This window comes from Anomaloglossus baeobatrachus, chromosome 4 (assembly GCF_048569485.1).
Source record: "Anomaloglossus baeobatrachus isolate aAnoBae1 chromosome 4, aAnoBae1.hap1, whole genome shotgun sequence".
Lineage (NCBI taxonomy): Eukaryota > Metazoa > Chordata > Amphibia > Anura > Aromobatidae > Anomaloglossus > Anomaloglossus baeobatrachus.
In genome coordinates, this window is record NC_134356.1 from 294,676,843 (window position 1) to 294,698,120 (window position 21,278).

The 21,278-nt window shown below is 41.1% G+C and overlaps 1 protein-coding gene across 7 annotated transcripts in view; it reads right to left on the reverse strand.

Annotated features, from left to right (window-relative positions):
* Positions 1 to 21,278, reverse strand: part of OSBPL8 (oxysterol binding protein like 8) — a 351,787-nt gene that overhangs the window by 36,583 nt on the left and 293,926 nt on the right. For all 7 annotated transcript variants that reach the window (XM_075344912.1, XM_075344911.1, XM_075344913.1 and 4 more), the window contains 9 exons: positions 19,278 to 19,449; positions 17,701 to 17,938; positions 12,801 to 12,985; positions 11,241 to 11,322; positions 9,209 to 9,307; positions 8,242 to 8,338; positions 7,898 to 7,996; positions 7,722 to 7,819; positions 3,668 to 3,757 (listed from right to left, as the gene is read on the reverse strand). In XM_075344912.1, coding sequence (XP_075201027.1) covers positions 3,668 to 3,757; positions 7,722 to 7,819; positions 7,898 to 7,996; positions 8,242 to 8,338; positions 9,209 to 9,307; positions 11,241 to 11,322; positions 12,801 to 12,985; positions 17,701 to 17,938; positions 19,278 to 19,449 — 1,160 coding nt within the window. The remainder of the gene's footprint in view (positions 1 to 3,667; positions 3,758 to 7,721; positions 7,820 to 7,897; positions 7,997 to 8,241; positions 8,339 to 9,208; positions 9,308 to 11,240; positions 11,323 to 12,800; positions 12,986 to 17,700; positions 17,939 to 19,277; positions 19,450 to 21,278) is intronic.

The window sequence follows — 21,278 nt, forward strand, 5'->3', positions numbered from 1 at the left end:
GCGCAGCATGGCGGATGGAGCACGTTTGGGAGTGCGCAGCATGGGGGATGCAGCACGATGGGGGGTGCGCAGCATGGGGGATGGAGCACGATGGGAGGTGCACACCTCCCCCCAACACACACACACACGCGCACTGCACAACACACACACACTAGGAATCACAAACAACGCCCTACACAGACACCCACACACACAGACAACGCTGCACACACAAATATACGCACATACTGCACAACACACACATTGCTCAAAACATACCTCCCCCCAAAACACACCACACCCACACAAACCGCACAACACACACACACACAACGCTACAGACACACAGCGCTCCACAAACAACGCAACACACGCAACACACATACAACACCGCTCTCACCCCCCGCGACACTCAGAACATGTACAGCGCCCTACACAAACACTTGGTAACTACACACAACAACATCTATATATATAACAAAAATCATACATGAACTACACAATACGTAAATTCTAGAATACCCGATGCGTAGAATCGGGCCACCTTCTAGTATATATATATATATATATATATATATATATATGTACAGTGCCTACAAGTAGTCTTCAACCCCCTGCAGATTTAGCAGGTTTGATAAGATGCAAATAAGTTAGAGCCTGCAAACTTCAAACAAGAGCAGGATTTATTAACAGATACATAAATCTTACAAACCAACAAGTTATGTTGCTCAGTTAAATTTTAATACATTTTAAACATAAAAGTGTGGGTCAATTATTATTCAACCCCTAGGTTTAATATTTTGTGGAATAACCCTTGTTTGCAATTACAGCTAATAATCGCCTTTTATAAGACCTGATCAGGCCGGCACAGGTCTCTGGAGTTATCTTGGCCCACTCCTCCATGCAGATCTTCTCCAAGTTATCTAGGTTCTTTGGGTGTCTCATGTGGACTTTAATCTTGAGCTCCTTCCACAAGTTTTCAATTGGGTTAAGGTCAGGAGACTGACTAGGCCACTGCAACACCTTGATTTTTTCCCTCTTGAACCAGGCCTTGGTTTTCTTGGCTGTGTGCTTTGGGTCGTTGTCTTGTTGGAAGATGAAATGACGACCGATCTTAAGATCCTTGATGGAGGAGTGGAGGTTCTTGGCCAAAATCTCCAGGTAGGCCGTGCTATCCATCTTCCCATGGATGCGGACTAGATGGCCAGGCCCCTTGGCTGAGAAACAGCCCCACAGCATGATGCTGCCACCACCATGCTTGACTGTAGGGATGGTATTCTTGGGGTCGTATGCAGTGCCATCCAGTCTCCAAACGTCACGTGTGTGGTTGGCACCAAAGATCTCGATCTTGGTCTCATCAGACCAGAGAACCTTGAACCAGTCTGACTCAGAGTCCTCCAAGTGATCATGAGCAAACTGTAGACGAGCCTTGACATGACGCTTTGAAAGTAAAGGTACCTTACGGGCTCGTCTGGAACGGAGACCATTGCGGTGGAGTACGTTACTTATGGTATTGACTGAAACCAATGTCCCCACTGCCATGAGATCTTCCTGGAGCTCCTTCCTTGTTGTCCTTGGGTTAGCCTTGACTCTTCGGACAAGCCTGGCCTCGGCACGGGTGGAAACGTTCAAAGGCTGTCCAGGCCGTGGAAGGCTAACAGTAGTTCCATAAGCCTTCCACTTCCGGATGATGCTCCCAACAGTGGAGACAGGTAGGCCCAACTCCTTGGAAAGGGTTTTTTACCCCTTGCCAGCCTTGTGACCCTCCCCGATCTTGTCTCTGATGGCCTTGGAATGCTCCTTTGTCTTTCCCATGTTGACCAAGTATGAGTGCTGTTCACAAGTTTGGGGAGGGTCTTAATTAGTCAGAAAAGGCTGGAAAAAGAGATAATTAATCCAAACATGTGAAGCTCATTGTTCTTTGTGCCTGAAATACTTCTTAATACTTTAGGGGAACCAAACAGAATTCTGGTGGTTTGAGGGGTTGAATAATAAATGACCCTCTGAATAAACTTTTCACAATTTAAAAAAAAAAAATAAAAAAAGAAACAACATTCTTTTTTGCTGCAGTGCATTTCACACTTCCAGGCTGATCTACAGTTCAAATGTCACAATGCCAAGTTAATTCCGAATGTGTAAACCTGCTAAATCTGCAGGGGGTTGAATACTAATTGTAGGCACTATGAGCAACAACTTTGAACGTGTGTACATGTTCAAAAAAGGAAGTGACAATATAAGAAATATTAAAATCAGTTTTTATTGAAATAAAGATTAAAATCATACAAAAAATACACTGAAAAAACAGCAAGGAGAAGGCTAGATGATGAATATAATATTAAGGGTCATGGACAGAGCATCAAATTTTATTATTCCATAATAATCCCGTATATATATATTTCATGGGAATTCTTAATTTTAGACAAATAAATAAATAATAACCACCTGTATTGGATATATATGACCAACAAATGTCAAGCAAAGTTGCCTCAAGACAAAAAATTTGGCTATTGCAATTAAAGTGCCAGTGTGCTAAAGGGGAGGGGAAGTATAAGCCACAAAAATGGATGTAATAAATAGTTCATATAAATAATTAAATAATTGGTATCAAAACTATCCAAGCAATAATTTAAACAGCCATCCTATAAGGTGCAGCCCTCCGAAGCCTCATCGCACACACACATAATAGCAAATTCAAAAGCATGACATTTTGGAAAATATATTTACCAGTTTGTATAGGTGGTGTGACCAACAGTCCACGGCCCCTCACTCCGACACGTGTTTCGCTTGATTGCTTTATCAATCCTTGATAAATCCTTGATAAAGCAATCAAGCGAAACACGTGTCAGAGTGAGGGGCCGTGGACTGTTGGTCACACCACCTATACAAACTGGTAAATATATTTTCCAAAATGTCATGCTTTTGAATTTGCTATTGTGTCTGTGCGATGAGGCTGAGGAGGGCTGCACCTTATAGGATGGCTGTTTAAATTATTGCTTGGATAGTTTTGATACCAATTATTTAATTATTTATATGAACTATTTATTACATCCATTTTTGTGGCTTATACTTCCCCTCCCCTTTAGCACACTGGCACTTTAATTGCAATAGCCAAATTTTTTGTCTTGAGGCAACTTTGCTTGACATTTTTTGGTCATATATATCCAATACAGGTGGTTATTATTTATTTATTTGTCTAAAATTAAGAATTCCCATGAAATATATATATACGGGATTATTATGGAATAATAAATTGTGATGCTCTGTCCATGACCCTTAATATTATATTCATCATCTAGCATTCTCCTTGCTGTTTTTTCAGTGTATTTTTTGTATGATTTTAATCTTTATTTCAATAAAAACTGATTTTAATATTTCTTATATTGTCACTTCCTTTTTTGAACATGTACACACGTTCAAAGTTGTTGCTCATAGTATATTGAAGTGCGGTTCTATTTAGGACTAACGTTGAAATACTTGTAGGCACTGTGTATATATATATATATACACCCCCCCCCCCCGTAAATTTGGTTTATAAGACGCAGCCCCTACTTTCCCCAAAAATTTGGGGGAACATAAGTGCGTCTTATTAAGCGAAAAATATGGTACATATTCACAAAAAGGCATGGAAAATAATATTTGTATACAAATTATACAGATTTTAATAACCGTTACTTATACTGCAACTTACCCAATGGCCTTCCAAAGTGGCCAGGACTTCCTTTCCCAGCTTAATTTTCCCTGATATTTGATTAACACTATCATCATTTCCAAGAAATGGCTGCAAAGTAAAGTAACAGTGGTCAATTTCATGGCAATTACACACTGAACAAAGTATGAGCACTAGTTAAATTCATCTGAACCATCTGCACTATATCTGCTTTCCACTTAGTCATAGCTTGTGAGTTCATTCTCAGTCCTTTTCGCCATGCATCGATAGACCTTTCCATTTTTTAGCACAAGACACACAGGTGCTTTGTATATGATGCTAAAAGCTGCATCATATTTATCCTAACAAGTGCGGAGGATGTCTTTAAGCAAAGGTCACATGAGAATCAGGGATGATATTGCGTCTACTACACATGAGCAATCCTCTCTTCTCCCACATTTGACATTTATCGGCTAATGGTTCATATTTGTTCAGTAGAAATATGACATGTCTCCTCCACTCTCTGTTGAGCGATTGCAATCTGGATCTACTACGCTGGTTTTGCATGCAGTAATTCGTGTACAAAGTTTTTTTTTTATTTACAGGATTTCTCTGAAAAGTAGATAGAATGGTATCCCTTGTATAATTCAGACCCCTGCCCGTGTTAGTACGGGCTGCAGACTAAAGATATATAGCACCCAAGACCTGTGTGTCATTTGACAAAAGCTGTACCACACATACCTCAGTCAGTGGCCAGAAGCATGGGGGGTGAGTGGGGTATCTGCAGGCTCTTCCTCCTCAGTGTTTGCTTTCCAGTGGTGTACAGTTATTCTCCGTGCACTGCTATAAAGCGGCCAGAATGATGGAGGAAGATGAAGCTAGAGATCGCCTTTTCAATCACAAATAGGTCAAAACATTTTTTCATATGAGAACCGTGCTCCGGCCTCTGAATGAAGAACTGAGGTATGGGTGATACAGCTTTTACCAGTTGACACAGATCTTGCGAGCTGCATGTCTTCAGTCTTCCTGACACATGACTAGTACTGTATGCAGTTTGAATTACATCAGGGACTTAATTTTATCTCATTCTTTGATAACCCCTTTGCAGTTTTCGAATATACATGAAAACAAAGTGTCACTCTCCTAAGACAGTGGCAGTATCTATTACATGCCAACAAACCAATAAGACAGGCTTTGTAAAAAAGATTGCCACTCCATATAGGGGTCTCTCCATAAGCTCCACCAGAATGCCTTTTTTTACAGGCACATTTAAGGCAGCAAACAGCACGGCAAACAAGGCACCATTATCTAAACTGATCATAGACATCCTGTAGATCGCTGCATTTAAAATATTGCAGAGTTAAATATCTATAAGAGTTGGTGCAAATCGATTTGTAGAACCCTGTCCATCAGTCATGTGCGCAATCTGTGACCGTTGGACAAAAGCCATTAGAACTGCCTCCTACCTCCAGGCATTTGAGGCTTTTCTTTTGATTACCCAGCCTGGGGCATTGTCACTTGTGCATCAGCGCCACAGCAATTAGGTTCTGTCAGGATGGCTAGTAAAAAGAAGAGCAGCAGAGGAGGCAAGATGTGAATCTCAAGGCTTCCATGCAACGCGCACAGACCCTGGGTCCTGCATACCAGTTCACACCAATTTTACGATCTATAAACAAGAGATTATATTAAGGCCATGTCACACTAAGCAACATCGCAAGCAACATCGCTGCTGAGGCACGACTTTTGTGACGTAGCAGCGATGTTGCTAGTGATGTTGCTGTGTGTGATATCCAGCAACAACCTGGCCCCTGCTGTGAGGTCGCTGGTTGTTGCTGAATCTCCTGGACCATTTTTTAGTTGTTGCTCTCTCGCTGTCACACACAGCAATGTGTGCTTCACAGCGGGAGAGCAACAACTGAATGTGCAGGCAGCAGGAGCCGGCTTCTGCGGACGCTGGTAACCACGGTAAACATCGAGTAACCAAGAAGCCCTTACCTTGGTTACCCGATATTTACCTTCGTTACCAGCGTCCGCCGCTCTCACGCTGTCAGTGCCGGCTCCCTGCTCCCTGCACACATAGCCAGACTACACATCGGGTAATTAACCCGATGTGTACTGTGGCTAGGAGTGCAGGGAACAGGGAGCCGACACTGGCAGTGTGAGAGCGGCGGACGCTGGTAACGAAGGTAAATATCGGGTAACCAAGGTAAGGTCTTCTTGGTTACCCGATGTTTACCGTGGTTACCAGCGTCCGCAGAAGCCGGCTCCCTGCTGCCTGCACACGTAGCAGAGTACACATCGGGTAATTAACCCGATGTGTACTGTGGCTAGGTGTGCAGGGAGCCAGTGCTAAGTGGTGTGCGCTGGTAACCAAGGTAAATATCGGGTTGGTTACCTGATATTTACCTTAGTTACCAAGCGCAGCATGCTTCCACGCGTCGCTGCTGGCTGGGGGCTGGTCACTGGTTGCTGGTGAGATCTGCATATGTGACAGCTCACCAGCAACCCGTGTAGTGACGCTCTAGCGATCCCTGCCAGGTCAGGTTGCTGGTGGGATCGCTGGAGCGTCGCTTAGTGTGACGGTACCTTAAGATTGGTCCTGTAAAGTGCACCCATAGCTAACTGAATAGGAGTTAACATGGGTTTAGTGATATGTATGTCTGCATTTAATCAGCAAGAAGGTACTGTGGCATAGAATATAGAGTTTTGGCTACTTGTTTTGAACGTGTCATGTGACCTAACACATCCTATGGTATATGTTAAACTGGCTTCTAACAGAATGTATGGGGCCAAATGCTCAAATATTTAGCACTACTCAGCTTGTGAAAGCACTATATAACCAAAAACATTGGATAACCAATTTATTATGCTGCAACACGAGGTCTATTTCAGAGAAAAAAAGAAAGTTAGATGAGCAGTATTTTAAATTCATGTACATTAGAAAACAATATTGCTAATAACAGAAAAATAGAACGCCTGACAACAGTAGGTAAAAAGATCTCTCGTTACAAGTACAAAATGTACATGATAGTATGTAAAATGTAGTAAAAACTACAAGCAAATAGAGCATGCATGTACAGCATAACAGAGGAAAACATAATTGATGGAGTCCCCCATCAATTTGAGGTATGCCAAATGAGCAATAGTATGACATATGCAGAGAGAGCAGAGCATTACTGCCACGTGGAACCGATTGAATTCTTTATAAGCTCTGCAGGTTTCCTTGAAAAATCTGCCAGCAAGAACTGCATACTTTGACAGCAAACTGAGACATACCTTGTAGTCCTTAACAGTTTTATTGTTTTTTTTTAATGGCCGCAGGAATAAAGCAGATGAACTTAACATAAATTCAAGAATTAAAAGTAACAGAACAGTGAAATTTCCATAGCAAATGTACACCCAGTGCCCAATTTATTGGGTATACCTTAGATACAGTATGCAGCTCCTTTGACCATTGTGCATGTCCATAATTGTTGTAAATGAACAGGTCATTAATGTTGATCTCAAAGTTTACTCAGCTAGTGCTCATGTTCCATAGTCTTGCATTCTTGCTTATCTAGTCTTTCCTTCAGTGGAAGAGTAGCGTATTAAACCTTTAAATTAGGTATCGTATTTTACAAGAGCTCCTTTATTGAGAGACAATAAATCTGTAATACCGGTCATTGAGTGTACTCTATATAATAATGCTCCTGGTCCAATCCTAGTTCAGCATAAAACAGCAGGAATCAGACAGAGGTGATTTCACAATATCCCGGTAGGTGCTCGTGTCCTTCAGCTTCTAACATCTGCTTCACTTTACTTTCAGCCAAGGCACTCTATCGGGACGAAGAAAAGTGAAAGATGTCCTTTACGAGACTGATCAGATTCTTTCCGTCTATAGATCAGAGGATGGACATGCTGGTGTAGTTTTCTTGATCGGTGACCAGAGATTTGGCTTCTCTTCATATTACAATTATTATGTTGACGAAACTGGTTCTACTGAGGACCTACCAGTATTAAATGTGCCTCAGCATACAATGCTGCTTGCTATAGGCTGAAAGGTAAGTATACCCAATAAAGTGGCCGCTCAGTGTATAAGGTAAAAGGGCATACATACCTTAAGTTTAAATTCTAAAATGGCACTGTAACCAGTTTTCTCACATGTGATGGTGACATTTCCTCCAAGCTCAAGCGTCATTGTGCCATACAAGATGCCTATGGATATATAAGTAGTATAAGTGGTATATTCTACCACACAAAATAATTACAATGTTAAGCTTGTGACAGTGGTACCTTTACAATGAGCATATGGCATGGTCATGGTATAGTCTTCTCCTCTGTTCAGGAAGGTCAGTCTTCCTTCTCCTTCTAGGAGAGCCGATAATGAATTACCTTCAGGAAAGAAAGCCCAGTGAACTTATGCTTACACTGCTACAAAAAAAAAATCAGTTTTTGCTAAATGAGCACCGTATAATTTTTATACATCTGTTCACATAATATCAGTATCATACAGCAAAACTCCTATCTGCAACTGAAATGGTGTTCAATTTCCAATGGGTGTAAATAACAATACCATGTAATTACCTGTAATTATCAAATAATGTTAAATGCAGTTAGAAAGAAATCCTCCGACGTACCATAAAATTTGGATTTGGCCAGAATACTCCCACTAAGACAAAATCCATCTTTTCGATTGCTGACATAAAAGGCAGACACAGGTGGATGATGGGAAACCTGTCATATCAGAACACAGTTCAGTCATCATGCGGAAATATATACAATGTATAAATCTTTGCTCTATACAGAATTCTTATGTCTTGTGTAATCGAACCCATCGCCTACCCCCCATTTTGAACTCCATGATAATCAATTTAAGTTGAAAGATATTAATCGAGTATTTCCATGTCATACAGGTAAGGAATATTCACAGGATATGCCATAAAATGTTCAGTGAATCTGATAGCCACTAACGAGACCTTCACCTATTTCAAGAAAGAGGCCTCGATACACACAACTGTGTGGAGAGGTGGTCGAAATTCTCATTTATCTGTATAGGAATTCCAACCACTTCTTCACTGACAGGAGCACATGTCATGGCACCCTTCTCGAGACAGATATGAATTCCACCAAAGGGAACCACCTCTACTATAACCTTTGGCATATCCTCTGGATGTGTAATGAATGTTTGAAATGGCAATACCCCTTCAAGGCACACCTCCAAGGTCAAACATGATCCTTCACTCTCACAGAGGTGTGCAGAAAGCAGACATCTATGATGCCATTTACAAGCCCTTACAATAAAATGTTGATTTAGTGTTCCTCATGTCCGTTTCACAATGTTTGAAAAGCCTGTGCTACCAACACTTTACTAGTATATTATCAAGGAATGATAGCAGCAAGCGAGATTCCTCATCTGCTTCTACATATACGTATAAACTACAGATTACTATACTGTTGTTTCACCGATGCTTCGCAAATATTAGGGTCATCAATCAATCATTTTAAGAAATTGTAGTAGCAAACGCAATTCTAGCCTAAATATACCATATATAATACCTACAATCTGTAAACACCACTGCTTTTGATCGAGAATCAATAACATACCTGCTCAGCAATGTAAAATGTCTTGCTACTGGTTTTCGGATGTATCCACAAGCAGCGAAAGGTTTCTCCAAGTATAGGATTGTATGGTTTTTTCAGGCCCTACACAAGAAGTTGACTATTAATAAATTGGTACTTGTTCCAGACATACTGAGACTCTGCTGCATATCTCACACAGAATACGCTGAGAATACAGCATAAATCACACTCTGAGACTGCTGAATGCATTAAATAGGATACACTGAAACTGCTGTATACATCACACAGGATACGCTGAGACTGCTGCATACATAGCATACGCTAAGACTGCTGTATATATTACATAGGATATGCGGAGATTGCTGTATACATTACATAGGATACGCTGAGACTGCTGTATACATTATATAGCATACGCTAAGACTGCTGTATATATTACATAGGATACGCGGAGATTGCTGTATACATTACATAGAATACGCTGAGACTGCTGTATACATCACACAGGATACGCTGAGACTGCTGCATACATTACATAGCATATGCTAAGACTGCTGTATATATTACATAGGATACGCGGAGATTGCTGTATACATTACATAAAATACGCTGAGACTGCTGTATACATTACATAGGATATGCTGAGGCTGCTGCATACATTACATAGCATATGCTAAGACTGCTGTATATATTACATAGGATACGCGGAGATTGCTGTATACATTACATAGAATACGCTGAGACTGCTGTATACATTACATAGGATATGCTGAGACTGCTGTATACATTACATAGGATACCCCAAGACTGCTGTATACATTACATAGGAAATGCTGAGGCTGCAGTATACATTACATAGGTCACTGCTAGACTGTTCTTCATTACATGTCTAAACATGGCCATACACCTCATAATTATTCCTCTGACCTAGTCACCTATGCAAAACCAACAGGCATTCATCATCCAATCATCCATCTTGCCTTGGATGTGCCCAGACGAAATTCATGTAAAAAGCATGTCTCGCAGAGGGGTTATCCAGGCTGGCCTAAATTTCATAGCCAAATCCTGAAAGCGTGCAATTTATTTGCACAATGTCAAGATTCCGATCTGTTGCCTTCTTGAGCAGTCATCACTTGACAAAGAAAAATAATGTGATCCGCATACTGACACTAATGTGCCAAAAAGCAACTTTTCTTAGTCAAATATCCATGTCTTTTGCCTTCCTCACTGGTGATTGACAGCACTGGATTGCCTGAGTCTTCTTTGCAGATGTTAACTGCTGCACACAAGCCAGTGCTGTCCATCACCAGTGAGGAAGACTCGGCTATGAAAAACCAGTGGGCAGAAGAGGGCACTGAAATTCTTGATCACACCAATAGTGCATCAAGCACACTAATTGCAATATATGATTAAACTATCATTTCTGCAGAATAAAGGCCAAAACAGTTTTTTTCTCTTAAAGAAAAAAAACAGTCTTCGGTGAAAAAAAAAAAAAGTCTCCACAGTTCAACAGCATTTTATCATGAAGTGGGCATGAGTTTTCATGTAAACAGATACACTCTGCATGAATGATTAAATGCAGTGGATTCTCGAAAGCTGTGTGTTTGGGCTGACAGACCCCCCTTACGGGGAGGCATAGACTGGCAGGCCTCTCCCCGACACCGACAGTGAGTGGACATCCCGTAAACTAAACCTAATGTTTTTCTGTGTAATGAAAGAAAAAAGGAAATGTCGGTCTTCTACATCTAAAACAAACAGGAAGGTTTGTAATAGGTGAGACATAATATTCCTGCTACAAAAGCATTAGCGTGACCACATTTAGTGTCTATTTGGATCTCCAGCTCACTGAAACAATGCTCGGGCATTTGAGCAAGCGTACAGCAAAAAGCAAATAAGTTAGTTAAGAATTCTCAATATTCGTTCTTTCTTCAGCACTACATAGGGGAAACATTCTAATCTTATGTATAAAAAAGTGACCTATAAGCAACAATAGTCCAGACTGAGGTCATTCATATAATGACTGTGTAAAATAACAAGTGCAAAGAAAGAATCCAACCTTTGGTTTCTTGTAGAATCCCGAAAGATACCAATTCACAACCTTCTTCATTCGGCTATATGCATTCTCTTCTAAAGCCGCCCTGCAAAAACAAAGCCACCAAAATCAGAGACGCTACCGAATTTGGAGATTCACGGTTATAACGCTGGGGTCAATTCTCTGGTTTGGTCCATAAACAATATATTAAAAGGGGTTGTCCTAGTCTAGCAGATCGATGACCTATCCATTGGCTCTAAAATTTGCAGCCTCCAAAGCAGGTAACAGCTGATTGGAGAGGGTTCAGGCTCTTGCACTCATACTTATATGATATTGATGATCTGTCCCACAGGTTGATCATTAATACATTAATCCAAGACAACCATTTTAAAGATTAAAGAAAACGTTATGGTCTTTTTTCACAAATGGTGCCATACCAGTCCATAAACTGAGTCTTGAGGCTGAGGCGCATAAGGTAAGGCTAAATTACAATAGCAGATATGCCACTGCAGATGAGGCACTTATAAAGGAAAGGCCATGTTTTTCCAATACTATGTTGGACAACCCCTTTATTGATCACATTTTTCATACATCGGGGTTTCATAATCTTGTCTTTGCTATTGGATGCACTATTGAGAATATTCTTGCTTTTTATGTGACATATTGGGCCACTTTTTGTTTTACCTAGAATTAAATTGTGCAAATGTAGAACAACATTTATTGAAATATCTCGAATTTTGTTCCCATCATTTCTGAAGATTGCATTTAAATTAAAACAGATTCCTCTTTTTTGGTGTTGATGTATGATGTGAATATACGCGGGTGACCAGGATAGAAGTTTCCATTAGGCGCTACAGATAGGTGATAAAAACATATGCCAATGCAATCAATGAGCGGCATGGAAGTTTAGTAAAATATTCTTGTTTCAGAATAATAAATCTCTTTTGTTTCAACAATACTGGAACATAATACTCTATTTAGGCAATGGCCGGCGTGTGCGCACGCATACACACACAAACACACACACACACACACACACTATATCGTTCTACAATATACAAGGTGCCCAGTCATTGCAGAAACAAAGAAATCTCATTTTAGTCTATCAGTCGTTTCTGGAATTTAGAAACCTAAAATTGTTATTCAGTTGTCGCACTTCATGTGATCACAAGTGCCCCCCCCCGGTTATCGGATTTGTGGGGAGTTCTGTTACACAGGGGAATATTCACGGAGAGACAAGAGAGCCATAATTGGTAAAGAGGAGAAGTTGAATGATGATTGGAAAAGACCTGTAATGTTAAAATTAAGGGGTGAGGGTTAAAATGTATTATGAATCATAGGTTGAAAATGTTTCCACTGCCAGTATACTCATGTGACTACGATTCCTCACTTCCATGGATGTTTCTCCAGCACACCACACTCCATTTTCCTTGCAGTCCCTATGCAGATGTAATTGTATGGCTCATTCTAAGAATTGACACATGACTTATTTTTCTAAAGATCAACTATTTACGTAAAAAATGAAGACTTTTATGGTAACCAGAAGGGGTTCACACACTGGAGATATGGCGCAGACACACTTACTCAGACAAGAAGTCCGCATGATAATAATAATCAGACAGCTTGTCCAGGAAAGAGCGGGGCTCCAGTATGAAGGTAGGCAGCACCACTTTGGACAAGTCCATCCCGGGCCGAACCTGCTTCAGTAACGTCCAGATCAGACTCTTGTGCTCTTCTGACACAGTTTCTGTTTGTGATGCTTCACCAGCCTTGAAAAAAAATAATTGTGTAAATAAAGCCCTTAGAATAAACAATTTCAAAATGAAAAAGTAATGTCCGTCACGTAATAGCCTCTATTGTGCAGCTTTATTTATCTCACAACATCCCTGCTTGTTATCAATATAAACACTAGACTTACGTGGCCACATTCCAAAGTTTTTACAAAATCATCTGGACATAGAATAGCATTGTGGTAGGAGGCAAACAAAGAAAGTGGGAAAAAAGATCCCAAAACATAACTGCAGCCTGTTCTGTACATATTGTACGCCATAGTCTCCTGCTCTACTAGGGAAATATCCTATAGTTTCTTCAAAACAGAACTCAATATACATGCGGAAAAAATATGAGCTAGTAAAAGAGCATTTATCTATAAAAAAAAAGAAAACAGAAATGTGACACTTACTAGTCTGTGTGAGGCTGTTTCAATAAAATAAGTGTTTTATCAGCAGGAGATTATCACTACAGGACTAGGTACCTTGTGTATGCTAGTCATCCTGCTGTGTAACCACGCCCACATCACTGATATACAGAAAGCTGCTCCTCAATGGTGTTAGTGGGATTATACAGGGCTCAAAATTGAGAGCAAAGCTCATCTGCAGCAGAGAAAACTGATTTTCTAAAAACTGATGTCCCCGTTAACCTAAGTGTCATATCGCTGAAATCAGGGTCTCTGCTCCTATACGTTGCAAACCCATGGTTACAGTCTCCCTTGAAAGGATAAATGTACTGGTAAGTAACGTCTCAGAATAAGCTGTCCTGTGTATGCACGTCAGGAATAACATTGTATCTGGCCATTATATGAATTGCATCCTGAAATCTCACAAGTTTTCTTTTGCTGGCTCTCTTGTTTTTTGTTTTCTAACTTTTGTTCCTCTTGAATTATCACTTTATTCTCTGCAGCTCTTTATTTACCTCCAGCTCAACCAAACTTGACTTTTTTGTTTCCTTGGTTACCAAACCTCAGTCAGAGCCTCACTGTCCAGCCCCGCCCTCTGCACACTCATTGGCTGTCAGTATTTTGCTCACCACAGACCTAGCAGAGCACAATATGGGCACATATAATGTAGTAATGTGCCCTTCCTTGTGCTCATAGTATAGTAATGCCCCCAACCTGAAATGTGCCCCATCCTTGTGCCCATCCTATAGAAATGGCCCCTTTCCTGCTCCTCTTCCATCATGTTGTAGTGTCACCTATTCTGACATACTTCACACAAGCAAAAAAACCAAACAAATCCTTCTCACCTGTCCTGGTTCCCTCGGTGTCCTGCTTCTACCAGCGCTTTATATCAGAGGACAGATTCCCGGGTGCTGCGCAGGACCAGCTCTCTATGCAGCTTCTCCAGTGATCTGCTGTTGACCTCAGATTGGCTGGTGGCTGATCATTGCAGTAACTGTATACAGAGCTCCCATCTGCATGCAGCGCAGGGGAATCTGTCGTATCATATAAAGCGCTGACTGCATGGCCCTCAGCACAGGCAGCAGCTAGATAGGGAGCCACTGCCTGCATGCTGCAAGAAGCATCGGGGGCCACATGCACCATACCGGCAGCGTCTTAGACCAGTGCACTACAGAATATGTGTGAGGGTGCGAGGGAGGGGTGCGGGGACTCCACGCATGGAAGTGGCCCGTCAACAATGTCCTGCCCCTGTAGACGTGACGTCACAGGAAGCAGCTAAATCACGGCAGGAACGGTCACATGACCGCTCTGAGCCGGGGGAGAGAGGCTGATAGCAGGGCAGGTAGGTAGTTACTACCTACTTACCTGCCCCAATGTAGCCCAATAATCAAATTACTAAAAAAAAAAAAAAACCCAAAAAGGCAATATAAGCCGGATAACCCCTTGAAGAAAAAATAAATAAATTCTAAGCTACTGTATTTTAGTAACAGGTGACAACTGTGTGCTAGCCATTATTTTGTTTCACAGGGGCATTGATTTGCTTTTCTGAGTTTTAGTAGCAACAGATCAAAGTAGGACATTTCTACACTTTCCACATTTTTTTTCTTTTGCAGACAATCCAGAAAAAAAGAAAACAAAAAAAACCAAGACATTTGAAAAGCCAGATTGGTTATAGTGGGTGCAAGATCCATGTATAAAAATAATGGGTGGCATACTTACAAAAAAAAAAAAAGTGTAAAATAATGCTTAATATGCAATTGACACAACTGGTGAGAGGACACTGCTCTGCATTCGGCAGAGGCACCAGCATCAAGGAGATTATACAGCAGTATTGAGCAGTGTAGATGAGAATCCAGCTCTGAAGTAAGGTAAGATGCTTATTAGATAATGTGCAGATGAAGATTTTTTTATTATTTCTTTTGAGTGGATCCACACAAAAAAACAAAAAGAAAAACAAAAACACACACTACAAAACTTGACTAAAAGACACCTGGGAAAACTCTTTCATATTTGTTTCAATGTTTATCCTCTTTTTGTCCCTTTTTTTTTTAAGTAGATCCTGATGGAATCTTACAAGCTAGGCACAGGCAACTCAAAAGGCTGCAAAAACTATTTGAGAAAGTGTGGGGGTGACTCCAAAAACTCTTCAAAACAGCTTCAGAAAGCGCTTTAGATAAAGTTTTCCAAAAACTCTTCAAAGTAGGAACGTTTCCTAAAGCGGTTTAATTTCAAAAACGCGTCCTGCAGAAAGCCTTTAAAAGCTCAGTGTGAACTTTCTCAGTCTACCTCTGCCTGTTTTCTAACTCTCCTCCCGTCTACCTCTGCCTGTTTTCTAACTCTCCTCCCATCTACCGCTGCCTGTTTTCTAACTCTCCTCCCATCTACCGCTGCCTGTTTTATAACTCTCCTCCCGTTTACCACTGCCTGTTTTCTAACTCTCCTCCCGTCTACCGCTGCCTGTTTTCTAACTCTCCTCCCATCTACCGCTGCCTGTTTTCTAACTCTCCTCCCGTCTACCTCTGCCTGTTTTCTAACTCTCCTCCCGTCTACCGCTGCCTGTTTTCTAACTCTCCTCCCATCTACCGCTGCCTGTTTTATAACTCTCCTCCCGTTTACCACTGCCTGTTTTCTAACTCTCCTCCCGTCTACTGCTGCCTGTTTTCTAACTCTCCTCCCATCTACCGCTGCCTGTTTTATAACTCTCCTCCCGTTTACCACTGCCTGTTTTCTAACTCTCCTCCCGTCTACCGCTGCCTGTTTTCTAACTCTCCTCCTGGCACCTTATTCCTCCTCCGCTTTCCATAGAGAAGAGCAGGCTGTGAGACCTGAGAATTCATTGAACTTGTAGTCCATCTTGTGTCGACCAAGACATATTTGGACTGCTTTTATTCTTAGAGTGAGTAAACAGGGGAGAGTGGCTCATAAGTGGAGAAAGAAGCAGAATTTTCTTAGAAGATACATAAAGTTTCTTCAATTCACATATGCTAATTTATGCAACGTTTGTTGACATCCACTTTTTCTAGTGCTTTTTCACGAATTGTCCACTTTCAGGTACGCAGATATAAACAGGCACATATTCCACATTATACTGAATCTTCCATGGATTGTCCCCTATACACAGTCAGCAGTTCTTCATGCTCTTTAGTAGCAATCTGTACATTTTTACAAAAGCACCACATCAAGTTGTCAATTTTACATAGACCATATCCATTTGGGGGGGGGGGGGGGGGGGATCTTTTTTTTTTTCTTTCTACAGTTAAAGGGGTTGTCCAGGCTTTAAGAATAATTTTCTAATAGCAGGAAATGTGACAAAAACAAATTAAAAAAAGGCAATCATCACATTTTAACTTCCTTGATACAACAATTTCACACTGATAGTCCCCTCTTTTTATATTTTGCTTCAGCTCCACTGTATAGCTGTGTATATACTGCAGTGAATCATGTGCCATAGCGGTCTGGTGCCATACATACAGGCATCACAGCTAAGGCCAGAGACTGGCTGCAGTGGTCACCACTCACTAGAACAGGGTCCAAACTCTGATTTCTCCACACTGCAAGGCTGCGCTGAAGAGAAGTTTACAAGGACAATGTGGAACTTGAAAGAAGTGGAATGGCCCATGTTCCATGCAAACTCATCGAGTAGAGGAATGGTGGCCCAGAACCCACTTTCTAGTTATCAACCAAGGTCCCAGTAATCCGACAAGTATTTAATATCCTTTTGATAGGTAATTGTCCTTTATGAGAAAACCCTTTTAAAAGGAATCTGTCACCAGGTTTTTGCTACCCGATCAGAGCCCAGCATACAGTAGAGACAGAGACCCTGATTCAGCGATGTGTCACTTACTGAGCTGTTTGCTGTCATTTTGATAACATCACTGTTTTCTACTGCAGATATAGAAGTTATACAGAACTCATGAATATGCTGGACTACCTGGGAGCAGGCCAAGTAGTCCTCTAATGATAAACTACGGCTGATTAACCAGTGATTTTCTCACAGCTACACTAAGCAGCCCAGTATGTGACAGATTGCTGGAATCAGGATCTTAGCCCCTACATTATGCGGTTCTCAGATTAGGTGGCTAAATCCTGGGTGACAGATTACCTTTAAGGAAGCATAATGTCAGATTGTCTACTATAAAGTTCTATCTTTAATTACAATCTGGTTAGAAAAACTTGGCAGGTTTATTCCTCCTGGAAAACTACTGTGATATCTTTGCAGTAAGCCACAAAATAATATGACGTAATGGAGAAAAGTACTGTCTACTAAATACAACATCATAAACTGTGGAGACATTATATTGTGCTTACCTCCCCCAGCTCTTCATGTGCTTCTTCCATGTAGGAGGTTTCCTTAATGAGATCAGAAGGTTCAGGATCAATAAAAGAGTCATCCTGTCTTTCTGAAGTGTCACTGTCACTCTCTTCACTTTTACCAAGTCCATCATTGTCAGACTCCTCATGGTCATGGTCATTCTCCTTATCGGATTTATCTGAATAGGTGTCTTGGTCTTTAAAGTGCTGCCTTTCAATTTCACTGTCATTCAACCTAGTCAGAGAAAGTGTAATAAAACAGGTCAGGTCTTCACAATGTTATTATGGATCAATTAGTCCATTCATAAAAAGAAAAATGTACCATCATAGACTGTAAAAAAGAAACTGGCTTGGGAATTCATAAAGCTGCACATCTGTAATAGGTGACCATTCACTATTCTCACGAAAGGACACCGAAGGACCAAGGTATTGATGGCAGAAAGATGAGCATCAGTAAGCGTGAATGATGGGTGACCATATTGGAAGAAATCTATCAGCTGTTATGACATTCATTCTAGGTATGAGGGATTCATATGGAGTTGGTCTCCACTCAGTAGCAGTAACAGCTTCCACAGGATTTCTACAAGATGTTTGAATGTGTTCGTAGGAATTTTATGCCCATTCACCCAGAAAAGCATTTGTGAGGGCATACTGATGTTGGATGAGACTGTCTAGTCAACAATATCCATTCTAGTTTATACCAAAGAGCAGTGTGATTTGTCACCGCACAAAACATCTTCTCCCTGCTCCAGAGTCCAGTGGTGGTGGCTTTACCACCCAATGCTTTTGTATTGTGTTTGGTGATGTAAGGCCTGCATGCAGTTTCTTGGCCATGGAAACCCATGTCATAAAGCTCACGATGAACAGTTTGTGTGCCAATGTTAATCCAAAGGAAGTTGTAGAATCAGCAGAGCGTTGACTTTTATGCACTATGGCCCCGATTCATCAAAGCTTTAACGCCAACATTCGTAAGCAAAAAGCTTTGAAAAATTTCAAAATATTTGTTCAACGTACTTGTAGTAGTTGACTTTTGTAGTCATTTGCACCCAAATTTTGCCCAATTCTGCCAAAATGTCATTGCAATCAAATTTATAATGAGCGGTGGCATCACTACACCACAGCTCTTACTGCAGTCCTCAACTAGAATAAGTTTGTGGAGAGCCACACATGGAGGAGCACATCAATTAGTGCCTTGCCTGAGTCATTAAGAGGCATCTGCTTCTTAAAGAATCAAGGGTCTCGCACTCCTTCCACCCATCTCATCAAGACTGGCATGAAAAACATTGCTGAATTAGGCCTTTGTAGCTCACCACTTTGTGACATAGCTATCTAACTTTATGTGGTTGGCACTCCATGAGCCAGTTGATGTGCATCTTAAACACATTCATTAATTCCAATCACAGCTAATCGTTAAATATTTGGAGGGAAGAGATTTCATGAACTGACCAGATTCCAATGACAAATCTGAATTCAACAACTAAGATATGAGTCCCAATACTTATGTACAGACAGAATGGATGGTGTGCAGCTTTCATTGCTCGTCACAATGAAGGGATGCAGGTAGACTAACTTACTGGAAGTTCTCATTGCTGTGCAGGTTGTTTGCCCTCAGAAGGCCATAAAAGTTGACATGGCTGTTCTCCCCAGAGGAATTCAGGTCATGCTCTTTACCTTCCCTGATCATAGTGCGTTTCAACAAACTGGAGCATTTCAGAGCCAGCTCTAGAGCATCCATCCAGCACCGACCTAATATGAAAAGAGATTTACATGTAAAAATGTCATTGTGTGCCACTCATATATTACGCCGTGATTGTATTTGTCACAAGCATGAGATTGCTACCGAAACAAAAACCAAATGAGAAAAAGTGATTTAAACACCCCCCCCAAAAAAAACAGCTTTTCTAATTCTGTCAAAAGTCCACAAAAGGCATGAATTTATTTTTTACTTGACACATCATGAAAATTATAGTTATTACCTGATATATCTACATTTACAGCTTTGATATTGATGATCAGTCAACATCAGATAGGTGGAGGTCTGACAGCCGACACTGCTACTGATCAGCTGTTAGCAGCCAGACATAAACAGTCAATTGGGCAGAGACCACACACTGTTTGGTGGTCTATGCCGAGAACTGCAGCTCAGGTCCTATTTGGAACTGAACACGGATCTGTGCTGTCCTGGCCCATACATTGTTCATATCGTGCTGCATCCGGGGCTGATAGTAGCAGATTAGTGGGGGTGCCGGGTGTCAGACCGCCACCAATCGTCCTTGTGCTGTAATAATGTCTGTTAAGTGCTGACATTTACTGACAAATGGCGCTTTGTCAGCGAAATATAGAATAATAAATCTGTCACTACTGTTTTATATCAGGTAGATGACTAGAGGTGAGGCTGCGGCTATTACACACACACATTTAATTTTACAGCCAACTGCCTTCCATTACCAAAACAAAGCCAGCAATTTACAGTCAGTAGTTAGGCAGAAATTGCAGCAATTACAAAAAAAAGAGGAAATGATAAAGCGTGACTTATTGTTCCAGCCAGTCTCCACTGAAAACATGCACATTCCTGGGCTTTCCTACTCAATGTCATAGGGGTCCATGAAGAGGAGACATTATCTACTACACTTCCATCTATAGATGTCCCTTTCTTTGTTTGAGATAGGAATAGCAAGTTTCAGCAGTTATTACAAAGTTTTAGCTGATTCTAAACTTCTGCCTATTGTCATGTTATAAAGGAAATGGTGGGGCGTTTATGGTAATTGTATCCATTTGTGCACCAGTGGATAAATGACAATTTCCCTTTAAGCAATCACCATTTGTATTACACAATGAACAAGGGGAATGCTGAATGCTGGCCAGCCTGATAACTGTAAACATGTGCTGTTTCCATATATTTGCACAGTAATGTACTGTACTGGCATAGTTTCTCTACCATCTCCGTAAAGAGTAAAACAATGTGTGTGTTATTGAAATATTACTCTAGGATGGCTCACTGACCGAATGTAGTACCCATCACAATCCAAAGAAATGTCATTGAACATGTCTTTTGTAAATATTCTGTCATGTGAGGCGTAATGTAATGTGACAGAGCGTGATAAGCATTGATAATGTGATATGTAATATTGATGGAGTAATGTACAGTATTTAGACTTGAGATTTTTGTAAGGAAGTTCTGCCCAGCAACAGACCACAGGTACAGAAACAGTTACGGGTCAGAAACTGGGAGGGGTCAGCTGAAAAGGAAAGGACGGTTTATTCTGGAAGGAGTCGGTGAAGTACCAGTGAGCCAACTGACAGACGTATAGTCAGTCGGTTGTGAAGGTCACATACGGTGGGTGGTTTGTGGCAACGGCGCACAGGAGACAAAAGGCAAAATAGCAAGATCCTCAAGAGTGGCTGGTGTGAACAGCGTAATTTGAGACCAAACCTCAGACGGAGTGGCCCCAGACTATAGGAGTAAGAAGACATTAATTGTCAAGGTACCAAGGTGACGTCTACTGGTGCGAGACTATTCGCCAGGCCCCTAAACATCAAGGTACCAGGTTAAATTCAAATGGCGTATAAGCATA